The following is a 15,930-nucleotide window of genomic DNA, read 5'->3' on the forward strand; positions in this document are numbered from 1 at the left end:
AATTCCCATGTGTCCTTGCAGTGTGTCATTCATAAAACAGTCACCATTTGTTCCCCATGTGGCTTGTAGTGGTCCATTCTGCAAATTCAGCAGTCAGTCTCTCTCTCTCTCTCTCTCTCTCTCTCTCTCTCTCTCTCTCTCTGTGTGTCTGTGTGTGTGTGTGTGTGTGCACGCTCTCTAATGCACCTTCAGCTGGTGAAGGCTGTTGAGATTGGGTTACCTTTTTTCCTGTTCAGAGTTGCAGGCCTTGTTGGATACTATATTTAACCTGTTACACTGAGAGCAGTGTGTGTTTATGGAGAGCAGATGCCTGCACAACTCCAGCATTAAAGCCCTGAGAAGACTCGCCATAACCAGCCGCTTTGACGTCAGCTCTGGTCGTTCACTGTCTGCTGCATGTAATGTTAACGGCTAAGTCTCGATGAAACATCGAGTCGTTTTTTTTTGTCAGCACGTTAGAGCCAAGCTATAGCAGAGATTTACGACACGGAAAGGTCTTTTATGCCAACTGGATACTGTGTGTGATGTTAGAACTCATGGTGTCAGCAAGCGATCTATCTCTCCTTGCTCAGTGGCTGGAGCATCAGCTTAACGCTTGCCTGAGAAAGGCTGGGGCCTCATACTGGAGTGAACTGCTGACACAACACTGATTGCCTATGGGCACCTCAGAGCTTTGATATTAGTATGGTATCACACAAGAAAATGAAATTAGGGCATCCCTAAACATCCATCCATCCATTTTCTGTACCGCTTATCCTACCCAGGGTAGCAGGGAGCCTGGAGCATTCACACACTACGGACAATTTAGAAATGCCAATCAGCCTATAACGCATGTCTTTGGACTGGGGGAGGAAACCGGAATACTCGGAGGAAACCCCCGACGCACAGGGAGAACATGCAAGCTCTGGGCCCACAAACCCAGAGGTGCGAGGCAAACGTCTAAGGCTAACCACTAAGCCACTACGTCCCCCGTTCCTAAATAATCCTACGCTTAAGTTAGACTAGACTGTAGTGGAAGTGTTGTCTATCGTTGTGATTTGTACAAGATGCCCATGGGTTCTTAAAACGTCTTCATTTGTCTGAAATTACTAACACCTTAGTAAGTAATAAATTGTCTTATATTTGCCTTTACATGGTCTTAAATTTTATGCTACAAACATTTCTAAATGATCGCTTATCTGTATGGCCAGTTATCATGAGCAAAGTGTTTCCTGTTGTAATGAAAAGATTGTCACACCTTAAAGTAAAGTGAAGTAAGTAAGCCAAACTTTAAATGTCGGTTATGCTACGGATTTGAGGCTAAACCTCAAGATGCAGCAACGTCTATACACGTCATGTTTATGCGTTATATGTTAACGTCGTTTTTGAAAGTTTTAAACGCGAGATGTTTTTGCCGTGAAAAAAGTCAATTGAAACTGTTGACCTGTAACTGCATGAAACTGCCAGCATCGTGTTGGGACAATAGGGAGAACTTTGTTGATGAATACACATATGGAACAAGTAATAATGCACGAGTGAAGCGTTTCACTTCTGCATTTGTGGGTCAGAGTGCAGTCAGAGGATCAGAGGATTTACCGAGTGTCGCACTGTGGAAAAGGAAGGTGGAATCCGGTGAGTCAGGGGCTCGGTGAGTCAGGGGCTCAGTGAGTCCGACTCGAGAAGATCCTGTCACCAAAGTTCCCCTTGGAACAACACAACTCCTCCGGGTCCACGGAGTCACGCGGGGCAGGAAATAAAAATCAAGGCTGAAAACACTAAATAAAATATTGTTTCATAGAGACCCTTTTTTTAAAAAGATTATTTTTTAAAAAATTTATCTTGTTTTTATCTCGAGTTTGACCTTGAACATCACATTGTCTAAGAGTAACACGAGAATAGACATAATTAAACAAGAACTAGCAACTTGCTATCTATGTGCTCAGCTTTGTTGGTAGCGGATAACATGCGCGTGAATTAGGATGAAAGCATGAATTATTTATACTCTGTCATGCTGCACTAACTGATCAGTGGAATTAGACAGGACAAATAAAGACTTTAGCTGCATCCAAAATGGCGTACTACCCTACTACACAGTAAGCGAAAAGCAGTACACCAGGGCGGTAGTATGTCCGAATTCTCAGTAGGCGAGAAATACTTGTACTGCTTCCGGCAAGATTTTTTTAGTATGCAATCGATGGACACTATGCGAGTCAAAAATCCCATAATGCAACAGGACTGGTGTGGACGAGCTCAGAAAAAATAATTTTTTTAAAGTATTAAACTTTGGTTAAACAGGACTTGTTTAAAATACATGAATAAATTGTTGACTTGTTGAAGGTTTAAACAAGAAAACAGTTGTCACAGTGTTTGAAATCTTTTTGTGAGCTCCATCATGCTTTAGCCGACCAAGCTAACGGTAATGAATTTACCTCAGCCTGTTAACCCCGCCCACATTACATTATTAATTCAGTTAACTTTCCTAATGTGCGTTTTGCCGTTAGTGTGGTCGCGTTAATCTGGTGACCCTTTTAAGATTTTTGTGTTTATGATGGCATCGAAAGTCACATGACAATGCCAACATGGTGGATGTGGTATGTCCAGGATTCATACTACACACACACACACACACTGATTAGTACGTACTGTTTCAACGGCCGTGCAGTAGGCAGTACATACTGTCACGGTACGGGATTTCGGAAGCAGCCGTAAATCCTAATGCACTTTTTCAGGTAATACTGCCCACAACTCCTTGTTTCTAATAAAGTGGACATTAGTTGGCTAAGTTCTCATACTAGACATCACTACTGTTATGGAATGGGGCAACTTTGTATCTGTAAATGATCTAATTAACCATAATCCAGTTTACCACATAGAAATGCTGTTCACATAACCAGAATCTTCCACTAATATAATAACTTATATATAAACAAACTTTATATATATATATATATATATATATATATATATATATATATATATATATATATATATATATATATATATATATATATATATATATATATACACACACACACACACACACACACACACACACACACACACACACACACATCTTGTATCCTGCAAATGGTTGTAGTATTATAGTTCCTTAGGCACTTGGTTAAGGAGCTTTATTGTTTTGAGCTTTTAACATGCATGCAAGTGCATCACACAATTGGTCTCTAAGTTAGTATTTGTGTAGGATTTTGACAGAGTTTATGTATATGGGAGCGTCTGCCACCTTTCTTTTAATGTCCTAATGTTCCTAATTTTCTCAGCCTTGTGGTTCATCAGATTTTGAGGTGCAAAATTGCAGCCAAAATAAAAACGGGGCACACGTAAAAAAAAAAAAAAAAAAAAAAAACGCAGCACCTGTTGATACTGTTGCTATTGCTGCTGCTGTTGTTGTTGTTGTTGTTGCTGCTGCTGTTGTTACTCACTCACGAGCTATGCTTCCTTTTAGGACAAGGTTTTAATAGCTTACTGTAGCAATGGCCAGCAGCTGTCAAGACTTCTATTATAGATATTTTGTGTATTATATTGTAGGGTCTTGTACTTTGTATTGTAGTATATTGTAGTGTAGTGCAGTGTAATGTGTAGTAGTATATTGTAGTGCAGTGTAATGTATATTGTAGTGCAGTGTAATGTGTAGTGTAGTATATTGTATTGTAGTGCAGTGTAGTATATTGTAGTGCAGTGTAATGTATATTGTAGTGTAGTATATTGTAGTGCAGTGTAATGTGTAGTGTAGTGCAGTGTAATGTATATTGTAGTGTAATGTATATTGTAGTGCAGTGTAATGTGTAGTGTAGTATATTGTAGTGCAGTGTAATGTATATTGTCGTGTAGTATATTGTAGTGCAGTGTTATGTGTAGTGTAGTATATTGTAGTGCAGTGTAATGTGTAGTGTAGTATATTGTAGTGCAGTGTAATGTATATTGTCGTGTAGTATATTGTAGTGCAGTGTAATGTGTAGTGTAGTATATTGTAGTGCAGTGTAATGTGTAGTGTAGTATATTGTAGTGCAGTGTAATGTGTAGTGTAGTATATTGTAGTGCAGTGTAATGTGTAGTGTAGTGTAGTATATTGTAGTGCAGTGTAATGTATATTGTCGTGTAGTGTAGTATATTGTAGTGCAGTGTAATGTATATTGTCGTGTAGTGTAGTATATTGTAGTGCAGTGTAATGTATATTGTCGTGTAGTGTAGTATATTGTAGTGCAGTGTAATGTATATTGTCGTGTAGTGTAGTATATTGTAGTGCAGTGTAATGTATATTGTCGTGTAGTGTAGTATATTGTAGTGCAGTGTAATGTATATTGTCGTGTAGTATATTGTAGTGCAGTGTAATGTGTAGTGTAGTATATTGTAGTGCAGTGTAATGTGTAGTGTAGTATATTGTAGTGCAGTGTAATGTGTAGTGTAGTATATTGTAGTGCAGTGTAATGTGTAGTGTCTTGTTTTGTGATATAGAGAAAAGCAGAAGTTAAATCACTATATTAAAAATGCTTTAAAAAAGTGTTAACTGGTAAGAGGTTGAATGTTCTGCAGTAACACACACATTCACTCATTTGAACACAATAACATTTTACTTTATTCTGTAAATGTATGACACTTCTTACATTTATCCAAAATTAAAACATTAATAAAACATTTATATGTTATAACCCCATTACAGTTACTGCTCTCAAAAACAATTACTTTTGTTTCTAAATATCGTTAAATACAGCATCAAACAACATATTTGATCAAAATGAATATTTTAGTCAGAGTTATTGTGCTATTGCGTTATTCCTTTCTATCGTGCGCTGTTTGATTGATGCGCATGTGTGGACTCGCGCTCACTTGCTGTCATTTCTGCGCTGAAGAAAACATGTCTGGAACACAAACAGTTCACGCATCTGTCACAGCATCTGACACGACGAGCCATGTTAATACACTTACGAGTTTGTTTGAAGCGCTTAATATAAAACACTCATGTTTTGGACAACCTGGATCGTGCACTTTTCCTGCAGTAGCTCGCTCTGTGACCTCTGCTGTTTCTCATATTTGTTTTATTCATAGAAATGCGTTTTTCACCGTTGTGAAGTGACGTCACTGACAGGAGGGTGTTATCCACAGTCACGTCGCAGACCCAACTAATCTATAATGAAATCCGTTGTCAATTATCGATTTTATCGCTTAGTTATTGCAGCCCTAGTAGTGTCTTGGATTGTGATACAGTGTAATATATTATATATTACAGTGTAGTATATTACAGTGCATTGTAGTGTCCTTTTGTGGTATGGTGTATAGTGTTATAGTGCAGTGTAACAGCTTGTATATTATAATGTAGTGTATTATATTGCAGTATAATGTCTTGTATGTTATAGTGTAGTATATTGTGGTGCAATGAACTGTCTCGTATATTGTACTGCGTTTTTTTGTGTTATAGTGTAGTATATTGTGGTGCAGTGTACTGTCTCGTATATTATAGTGTAGGGTAGTATATTGTACTGCGTTTTTTTTTGTGTGTTATAGTGTAGTATACTGTAATGCAGTGTACTGTCTCGTATATTATAGTGTTGGGTAGTATATTGTACTGTGTATTTTTTGTGTTATAGTGTAGTATACTGTATTGCAGTGTAATGCATATTAAAGTGTAGTATATTATAGTGCAGTGTAGTGTTTTGTTTTGTGGTTAAGGTGTAGTATATTATAGTTCAGAGAGTAGTATTTTGATATTTATATTTATAAATGTCATGCAGTATAATGATGTGCATGCTTAAAAAATATTTTTAAGAGAAATTAGAATCACCTGAACATGATTACCAGTGAAATAAAAGGACAAAATGAAACTGAATCTCCTCTTTCTCTATTTCCTGGTTACTGTGGGGTGTGTGTGTGTGTGTGTGTGTGTGTGTGTGTTTGTGTGTGCGTGCATGAGTGTGAGTGTAAGTTAGCGGTTGTGTGAAGTTATTTCAAGGCACAGAAGTTCCCGTCCTCACTAGAGCACAGTGTTCAGTGTTGGTTTGTGTACTCGGATTGCTCACACAGCAAAATGCCAGCACCCTCAGTGAAAGGTTGAGTGTCTAGAGAGATAATGGAAGGAAGGGGCATGACCGCACAAGAGGAGGGTGGGGAGAAAGATGCCTTGGCAAATTTATAAAAGTTTGTTTATCGAAATTTATTAGAAAATGTCACAAAGGATGTCACATGTTATTGGCTGTGTGTTTTAATGGGAACCGTCCCCCTCTCACCAAAGCATCTGTGGCTCTCTGCCATGCAGTTTTTGTTTTTTTCTTGGCGACAGTAACTCGATAGCATCGTCCTCTTGTTGGCGTGGGGGTCATAAGGTTGTGTGTAAATGGGGGAGGGTCACAGGGTTATAGCAGGCTGGTAGTCTCAGTCTGTCCAGGAATGTGTGTTTTATAGAATGAACGAGGAAAGAGGAAAGGAATGTATTAAAGCTACAACAGACCTCTCTAGTGCATGGTTTAAATGCTGATTTAATAACGTTATCCTCTTTACTTCCTGTGTGTCAGTGTATGGTGTTCTGTAGAAAGAAAGTGCTGAACACTGTCCCCTCAATTAGTAATATGTATTCTGAGTAGTATCTTCAGTGTCCTGTCTGTTTTGACTGTTGAATGAATCTAATGGAGCAATAAAAGATCCAGATTTATTCCTCACTCTCGCAACTGCATAGAGTTTCTGATTAGCGCTATAATAGTCACTTAATAATACATAGTGTTTGCTGAATAATACGCCTGAGGAACAAGATCGGACAGGGTTAATGCAGGGGTTAGTGCTCGTTACAGCTAAAAGCTGTAATCTCTGGGAGTTAGTTGTTATAGATAGTGTCTGTAAACAAGCTGTTGTGTATGTACATATTGTTCTAATTGACTTTTCTCTCTCCTTGTTTTAAAGCTCTTCCGAGAAGTAAGAATAATGAAGATTCTGAACCATCCAAATATTGGTGAGTTTCTGAGATTCTCATAACTTGGATACGCACGCACAACCTTTTAAACGTTAAATTTAAATATAAATATAAAATAATGCTATTTGCAAAAATATAGCATTTTTTATATAATTAAAAGAAACAATCTAATATTTTAATGTTCATAATCGTGTAATTCTAATAGTAAGTATAGTATTTAAAGAATATTTGCCTATTCATATGTCTATTTGGCTGTTGATATTTTGGCGATTTATTTGAGCTAAAGAATTATTTTAAAAAGTCATTAAAAAATTTCTTTCTACCCAGAGAACCCATTTTTAGTGATAATTAAATGAATGATTACTTCGTAATTAAAAAAAAATCATTAGAGTCCATTTGGTATTATTTATAGGAATATTAACTTTGATAACATGGGCTGTGATTTCCACCACTGTTATAAAAGAGAAAAAATCTCACGGTTTTCCTGGCTATGCGTCGCAGACCCTCAAAGCCCCCAGACCTCGCTTTGAGAGCCATGAATTCCTAAGGACTTCCCTTCTTTAGCTGGGTCTACCTGGCACCTACTCTGATATAATGTGTGCTGCTGTGTGAGGAACAGGATGTATTTCTGTGTATTTACATGGATCTCTGGCATCTCTACCAATGTTTAACCTATTTGTACATTCTGTATATTTTCTCCATGTTCATGTCAGAACAGCACAAACGAGTAAGCGTGTGTATGTGTGTGTATGTGACAGTTTAGCTCACGCTGATGTAGACAGTGTTTAGAGTGAGGAGGAGGGAACCTAATTAATAATAACCTCAGCCCACACACATCCTAACCGTTCTTCCTTCCACACTCCAAGCATCTTAAATACCTTCTCACTCTATCGTAAAAGGCTAGCTTCATGAAGATCATTTTCTGCATTGATTAAAAGAAAACGCTCCGAATTCATACACCTGACAGAGCCATGAGGGGAATGTGTTGGGGAGACATTGATATCTCGTAGTGTTTGAATAAATAGGATGGTTTTAGGAAATATATCTCATAACTGGTTTTTGTAGCAAACTGCGTTACGTTTTCTCAGCAATCTGTGCGAGTATTTTTGTATAATGTCTGTAGATATGCTTAGTCAGAGCTTTTGTTTTGAGAGACTAAATAAGTAAGTACCACCGATTTGGAGATAGTTGACGAGGTACGTTTTTGAATTTTTTATCCAAGATTAATTTGAAACAATCCATATAGATGCTTACCTTGCTCAGTGTGAAATAATTTACACTTTAAAAAAAAAAAAAAAAAAAAGGGTTTTTTTTGCTTAATATCTTCTATGTATTTTATTAAAAATAGCTAAAAAACGAAAAAATCTTCTATTCAATTGTCTTCATTTATTTGTTTGCCTATTTAGTTTTATGTGCTTGTTCTTGTATATCTACCCTTATATTCACTTATACATTTTTATTCATTTATTATTTATAAACTTGCTTATAGTTTATCACACACATACAAGTCTATCTTTCCTACACACACACACATGTTTTGCTTGGTTTTTCCTCCCGTTTTACACTTCTGCACATTTCCTTACATTTTTCTTACTCGCTCGTGAATCTTTAGCATTATTTTATATATAAAAGAGTTTTTTGTTACGGCCAAGAGTGCTTGATTTTTATTTTTTATTTATTTTTTTTGTTTGTTTGTTTTGTTTTGTGCTTTTATGCTGAAAACAAGTTGAATTGGTGAAATAGTTGTGCACGGTCTTTCTGTACTCATGTCCGATGTCCTTGAATCGAAGAGGGCTTTGGCTGAATGTGTGTTGTGACGTGACGCGTCTTGGCCCGAATCTGTAGAACATTTGCGGTAATTTTGAAAAAATTGCATTGCTTGCTTGATTTTGCATTAAGATCTGGGACTGGCAAAAGGAAGCCATGTGTGAGCAGGATAAATTGGAGTGTGCATATGCGCAATTCAATGAGAGAAGAAATCGTGCACACAGATTAGACTACTGAGCGCTTGACTTTTGGCAGGAAAATAACTCCACAGTTGATCAGACAGATGCCCCCGTTGCAAACATGGAGCCAAATGAATCCTTTTGGAGTGCAAAAGGACTACGCATGTTCTCAGTGTTTTTGACTAATTATTGCATTATGTGCATTTAGGTCAGTAATTGCAGAATTGGCTGAAATAGTGTGATTCAGAAAAAACGCAAACAAAACTGTCGCACAAGTCCTTTTAAAAACATGTCACTTACGGTACCGGTAGCCACACAGATTACTCTGTGTTATTACTTTGTTTTAAATAAGTCATTTGTTTTTTTGAAAAATGTTGGTAAAAGCTGTCACTTGATTGAAGCTTGTAGAACTAATCTTTTTTTGTGTGTGTGCGCGCAAAATTTGAGTTCGGTTAATTCCTCTCAAGTGTAAAAACCCTACTTGGGATTTTAGATGGACCACTGAGTGTTTAAACTACTCCCCCTAAACTCTCGAAGAGCCCTCTAGGAATCTGGCTGGACGAAAAGTGCAGATATTATCATGGCATCGCTCTGATTGCACGTACTTGTCGCCTGCAGCTGTCTGCTGTGGGCTGAGCGCACACACACACACACACACACACACACACACACACACACACACACACACACACACTCAAGTAGCAGATAATCTGGCCTGGGGATGTCTCTTCTTTGGCATAAGTGAGGTTATTGTGTTTGGTCGCATATTATCTCTTCCGTAGCAATGACCTACTATTTCTTTTCTAGAAGAAAAACATTGTCTTGTCATTGTCAAAATTTTGGTACTGGTATTGCATTACGACAAGCGAACAGGAAGTGGCTCAGGGTGCAGGATATGTCGGATGTAAGTGGCAGTGTAGCTGTACAGTCATGATGTGGTTTTGTAGAAGTTCAGGTTGATATTGTTATGGTAGTATAAATGTTGTAGTTTATTGGGCCCCAACCAACTAGTTTCCTTTCTCCGTTTCAGTCAGTAGGTTACAATATTTATTTAATATAAGATTCTTGCAGCATAATTGTTATAATTACAATAATATTACATATGTATCATTGTTAGGAGTATAACATGACAGGGGGCATGCTGTTATAGGAAAATAATCAATGCCCGGGCGGTGTTACAACTCCACAGAGTTGATCATTTTTCGATAACAGAACATTCCAGAGTGTTCTATTCCTTTTATACCACAGCCAGTTGTCAAACGTTGCACATTGTACTTTTTGTTCATTTGTAATTCATGTGTAAAGTTGGCGAATGTCCATGCGGTTAGTTCCTGTTATTACATATAAAAGCTATGCATAGTTAGTAAGAAGTTAATAAAACATCATATTACGTCATATTACTGAGAACCACAAAGCTCTCTGTTCTGCAGACTTCCCCATGTTGCGATAGTTACAGCGTGACCTCTTAGTCCTCAATACAAGTCCCCGTGTAAGAAAAAACGATTCCATTTTAAAATGAACAAATACTGACCAATCTGATTTGAGAATTCAAACAGAGCTGCGGTACGGAGATACGCATCGAGGTTTACTTTTCATAAGTATGAGACTTGGCACAGCAATGTTAGGACATTTACAGTACCACATAACTGTTGAAGAATACTGATGCTGACACATCGTGAAAAGCCAGCATCGGTTTCAACAAATGACTTCAGATTCATCCAAGCGATTACAGTAAAGGTCTCCTACATGGTCACGTGACGCAACGTGTTGAGACGATCTCTGCATGGATTGCACACGCAGTTGCAAGAGTTATATTTACTTATTGAATAAAATAGAAAAAAATCTCTGCATATCAAATAGTTTCCTACGAGCTCTACAGCTGCATCACTGTTCGTGAAACAATGCTGTCTCAGCATGTGTTGTTATATAATCCTGCTTTAAAGTATTACAGCAAAATTGTATGCATTTATTTTTTTACTTCCTTTGTGGAATAGTTTCAAAAATCCATATATGATTTCCAATAAAGTAAGAACTTATTTTAACTCCCTCATCCTGCCTGAGGTTTCCAGCACCTGTATGGCTCCACTCAGTACTCATGAACACTCTCACTGATGGGATGAAGGGTGACCAGAGCCTGTGCCATACAAATTTAAAGTAGAGGCCTAACTAAAATGTGTACTGAACTATTTCTCTTCTTGTCTCTCTGTTTCTCCTTCTCCCTTTCTCCGTCCTTCAGTAAAGTTGTTTGAGGTCATAGAAACGGAGAAAACCCTTTATCTGGTGATGGAATATGCCAGTGGAGGTGAGCACATATATATTATTTCGTTACCAATTTCACCCCTTATTGTAAATCTTAAAGTTCTCTATTACTGGGAGTGTAGTGCATACGTGAATGCTGTGTAATGTAGTGTGTGGTTTCCTTTGCAGGGGAGGTGTTTGACTACCTCGTAGCACACGGCCGGATGAAGGAGAAGGAGGCCAGGGCTAAATTTAGACAGGTATAGTACCGCAGTGTGCTCAAAGCAGTATAAAACTGCCATTCTCACAGGCGTCATGCCATTACATTTAGGCCATATTGCTATACTGCAGTGTGTATTAGCAGGCTGGCATTACAGTTATGATGTAAATGCCCACATGCAGTGCGCCAGACCACATCTACCAAGTCAGTCGTGTAGGTTTTTAAATATCCAGGGTCTTCCTCTCCTCCTCCTTCTCCTCCTGCTCAGTGTAGTGCTGCAGCTGCTAGGAGATTGGCTTATCTGGGTCAGGATGTAGCACTAGGCACATTACAGCATTACATGGATGCTTCCAGATCCTTCCCCAGTCAGACAAGGCGAAAAATGGAAACATGTCGCCAACCTGGAATTTTGCTTCTTTTAAAGCCACAGTCCATGTCAAATATGGACTAAATCTGTTTAATTCACTGTGGCTACAATGGTGTAGAACCTAAAACGAACAATCTGGAATAATAAATGAATTATTAATACAAAATATTCATATAAACGAGACTCATGAGTCTTTCAGTTATTTATTTGTTCACATTAGGGTGTTTCTGTATCAGCCTTTGTCCCCCATCTTTATATTAATTCCATATTTATGACCTTTTAAGAATAAAAAATAATGTGAAATAATACCGTACATATGCGACACTGTCCCTTCTTTGTCAGACGGTAAGGAATAAAACGACAATGTGCAGCCAAATGATCAAAGCCGTGAGGTTTAGCTCCTAGATTGTAGCTCCATCCAAATCACACCAGACCACGTTGTGCCAGCCAGACACATGTCCTACTTTTAATCAATGGGATTCTGGGAAAATGCGGCCAAAGCGGTCGATGTGACTAATTTGACTTTCACACACCACTCCACATCATGGGTCATTCGATTTGTCCTGCTGTGTGCCAACCTGACTGCTAAACCTGCTGTTCTTTCTCTTCATCTCTCCTTTAGATCGTATCAGCTGTACAGTACTGCCATCAAAAACACATTGTGCACAGAGACCTCAAGGTAAGGGCAGAACACTGTTGCTCTGTGTAGATAAGCGGAGCAGGGCTTCTCACTCACTCTCTGACCAGGCTTAGTTACTGCACCAGTAACCACAAAGGCAGGAAAATGCAAAAGTGATGACATCCGACTGCTCCAGAAAGATCATTCTTAGATAACTAAGTTAACTGCCAACTAAGTGGTCATCAGTGAGCTATGGCACAAACACTCGTTGCTCAGACATAATGAGTAATACACACCGTGATTGTTGGTGGAATTGGACTGTGCCTTATGTTGCACTCTAGATATTTACTATTTAAGTTTTCCCCCAGTGGCTGTTTATTTTTGTTTTATTATTTATTTATTTATTTATTTATTTATTTTATTTTATTTTATTTCAGATTGCACTATAAGTGACTGATCGTTTTGTCAGTTTGGGAAGAATGGACGTACTGTATGTAGCTTCCAGCAGACAAAATGATGTAGAAGAAAAATTTAATTCAACCTTTGTGAATAGTAACCAAATAAAAAGTCAGAGTTATTAGAAATATTTGGTGAAAAATAAATAATGTTTCTATGCTTTCTGGTTTTTCCTACTTTCATTTCATTCATATTCATTCATATTGGAATCCTTTATAATACAATATTTTCCACACCCGTTTCAGTTACCTTTGCAAGAGCATCAGGCATTGCCATTGACAACCACAACACCAGTTGGTTAACAGTCACTGGTATAATTAGATCTGATCTTAGAGCTTGCTGAATTTGAATGCAGATACCGTTTCCTCAGTGTGGGATTGTATGGTATGGTGTCCTCTTTGTTCATGTAGCTGATTTCTGTGAAATCGCAGAATGAAGAAGGCGACAAATTGGAGAGTTGATCATCTTTGTGGTTTATAATAAGGTGTAGATATGGTTCATACTGTGAACAAAGTTTCTTCCAAAACAGTACACATCATCCAGAAGCACTAGACTTGCCTTTGTGTTGGAATAATGGTGGAGAGTGCGTGCACTGTAAACATCAGCAAGAACGCAGTTCGGATGCTGAGTGATGAAAGAAGAAATGTTACTGCTCGGGTTGCTCATTTCACCTTTTAGTCTCCATGCTCTCTTACTCTGTGCTTCTTAAATGATGCATGAGATTTTAAAAACCATGTCAGGAGCAGGGGGAAAACCTCATTTGCTGACATCTGTTCTGTCTTTATTTTGCCCTCTTTTCTCCATGGAATGCTCTGGCAAATGAGGCTTATATGATGATACCCTACTTCCTTCTTTTCTGTAATGTTGTTATTTGCTTTTATTTCCCACCTCTTGTCGTTGTAAAATTATAATAAAAAATATATATATAATAATAATTTTTAAAATTGGCAGACGTTTCTGATAAAGAATTGAAATCTGCTGTGCTTGGAGTTTGTTGGGGCATGGCATTGATCATCATCTTTTGTTGTTTACTTTTCCACTCTTAGGCAGAGAATCTGCTGCTAGATGCAGATATGAACATTAAGATAGCAGACTTCGGCTTCAGTAATGAGTTCACGCTGGGCAACAAGTTGGACACGTTCTGTGGCAGTCCACCATACGCCGCTCCTGAGCTCTTTCAGGGAAAGAAGTACGATGGACCTGAGGTGGATGTCTGGAGCCTGGGGGTCATTCTCTACACGCTAGTCAGTGGATCGCTGCCTTTTGATGGCCAGAACCTGAAGGTCAGTATGTCCTTGTAATGAAAAGTCATTAATTCCCAGATTAGTATACATGTACACAGTGCCTTGTATATGTCTTCACCCCCACTTGAACTTTTCCACATTTTGTGCTGTTGCAATTACAGCTGGAAGTGTTCTAGAATAGATCTGTTCACTTTGCACATCTGGATCCTGATGTCTTGGCCATAATCCATGACAAAATTGCTCAAGCCTTGTATAATAATTTTGCCACTGAATTGAGGGCTGTGTTTTGACTGGGCCAGTCTAACACGTTCAGGCTCTTGTTTTTGAACTGACATGGAGATTTTGAGCAAGCTTCTTGTAAAAACCTTCCACCGTTCTCATGGTTGTTGTCATAAGATACATCTCAAATAGCATACTGTAAACTATACTGTAATGCTACTAATCTAGAATATCCAGAACCTTACTACGTAGAACAAAAAGAGAATTGTTAGCCGCTACAAGCAGTAACCTTTTCTTGAGGAATGCGATGGAGCAATACAAGTAAACAGTTGTCTAAAGAACGATTTCAAAATACACAGGAAAGCCATCTTTCATATGTGTGGTATAAAGCAACTAGAACACTAGCCAGAGATGTTGTGTCTCAGTGGCCGGTTGAAACGAGATTGGTTTGTCATCATCACTTCCCCAGCTAGGTGTTTAAAGATCCTGTTTTCTGTGTCTGTATTATGCTGATCGATGCAGGAGCTGCGGGAGCGAGTGCTAAGGGGGAAGTATCGCATTCCCTTCTACATGTCGACTGACTGCGAAAACCTCCTCAAGCGCTTCCTGGTGCTTAATCCTATCAAGCGGGGTACACTTGAGGTGAGAGAAAGCAGAAACATGTAATGTGGAAACATGGTTTGATTTACTTTAAAGCCATCCTCCCCGCAACCCCAACTTCGTTAAAAAAACAAAAATGTAAAAAAAAGGCTCTGTGACTTTCATACCCCAGTACACAAGCCACGGACAGCTTGCTCATTAGCAGGGGTCCAAATCAAATTCGGGTCAAAGTTGAGGCAACCAAATGAAGGTTTGGTTCAGAGTAACGAGTGGCATCGGGAAAACAGAGTCAGCACTACACTGAACAAAACATCATCTGCTTAGGTCTTGAATAATTTAGACGTTCCCACTTAGCATCACTCAGCTCTGCAAGAGATTAATGCTCTGGGCTCTTCACTAACACTAAAGCTTAGCTTAGCTGCTGGGCTTTTGTCCAACTGACCAGCTCATATATTAAATATTACAGTAGCATACACTGTATCAGTTACGTGTAGAGATGTGCTGTATACAGTGTATATAATACTAAATATCGACAAGAGGCATGCCAGAAACTGAGGTTCTTGTGCAGTATGATTGGGGAGAAAGAAAAAAAATCCCCAACAACGTCCTGTCCTGTTTATCCACTCTCTTTCGTGTTCCTATGTTCTGAATCATTTAACATTGCTGTTTCTTAACCTTAAAGCTGGACATGAACTGTTCTGTAATTCTGTGCGTGCACTTCAGCAAATCATGAAGGACCGGTGGATCAACGCTGGCTTTGAGGAGGATGAACTCAAGCCCTTTATGGAGCCAGAGCTCGACATCTCAGACCAGAAAAGAATAGGTACGACACCAGACACCAAGGGGTTTTTTTTTTTTTTTTTTTTTTTTTTTTAAAACCACAGCAGCTAAACTCATGACCTGCATGATTAAGTGTCCAACATTAGCGTTGTAAACAAAAAAGCGGAAGTCATATTGTATCTGATGTGTAAAGCTAGTTCTCTTTGTGTAACTGAAGGATGTTGTCATATTCACTGGAAATTGTGCTGTAGATTAGCTGAATTGAGCATATATCTTCATCACTATGCTCCTCCATCTGATCATCTACCATAGAGATGTTATTACATTAATAATGTAATAATATTTA

General features: G+C 38.4%; 1 protein-coding gene across 6 annotated transcripts in view; it reads left to right on the forward strand.

The window, feature by feature from the left end:
• Positions 1-15,930, forward strand: part of mark3b (MAP/microtubule affinity-regulating kinase 3b) — a 62,480-nt gene that overhangs the window by 30,108 nt on the left and 16,442 nt on the right. For 5 of the 6 annotated variants that reach the window (XM_053675644.1, XM_017456294.3, XM_017456295.3 and 2 more), the window contains 7 exons: positions 6,886-6,934; positions 11,078-11,143; positions 11,269-11,339; positions 12,289-12,345; positions 13,788-14,024; positions 14,727-14,846; positions 15,528-15,627. In XM_053675644.1, the coding sequence (XP_053531619.1) occupies positions 6,886-6,934; positions 11,078-11,143; positions 11,269-11,339; positions 12,289-12,345; positions 13,788-14,024; positions 14,727-14,846; positions 15,528-15,627 (700 nt within the window). Of the gene's footprint in view, positions 1-6,885; positions 6,935-11,077; positions 11,150-11,268; positions 11,340-12,288; positions 12,346-13,787; positions 14,025-14,726; positions 14,847-15,527; positions 15,628-15,930 lie in introns of those variants that run through there. The other variant, XR_008393433.1, reaches the window with a different exon arrangement.

Source organism: Ictalurus punctatus, chromosome 25 (assembly GCF_001660625.3).
Source record: "Ictalurus punctatus breed USDA103 chromosome 25, Coco_2.0, whole genome shotgun sequence".
Taxonomy (NCBI): Eukaryota; Metazoa; Chordata; class Actinopteri; order Siluriformes; family Ictaluridae; genus Ictalurus; species Ictalurus punctatus.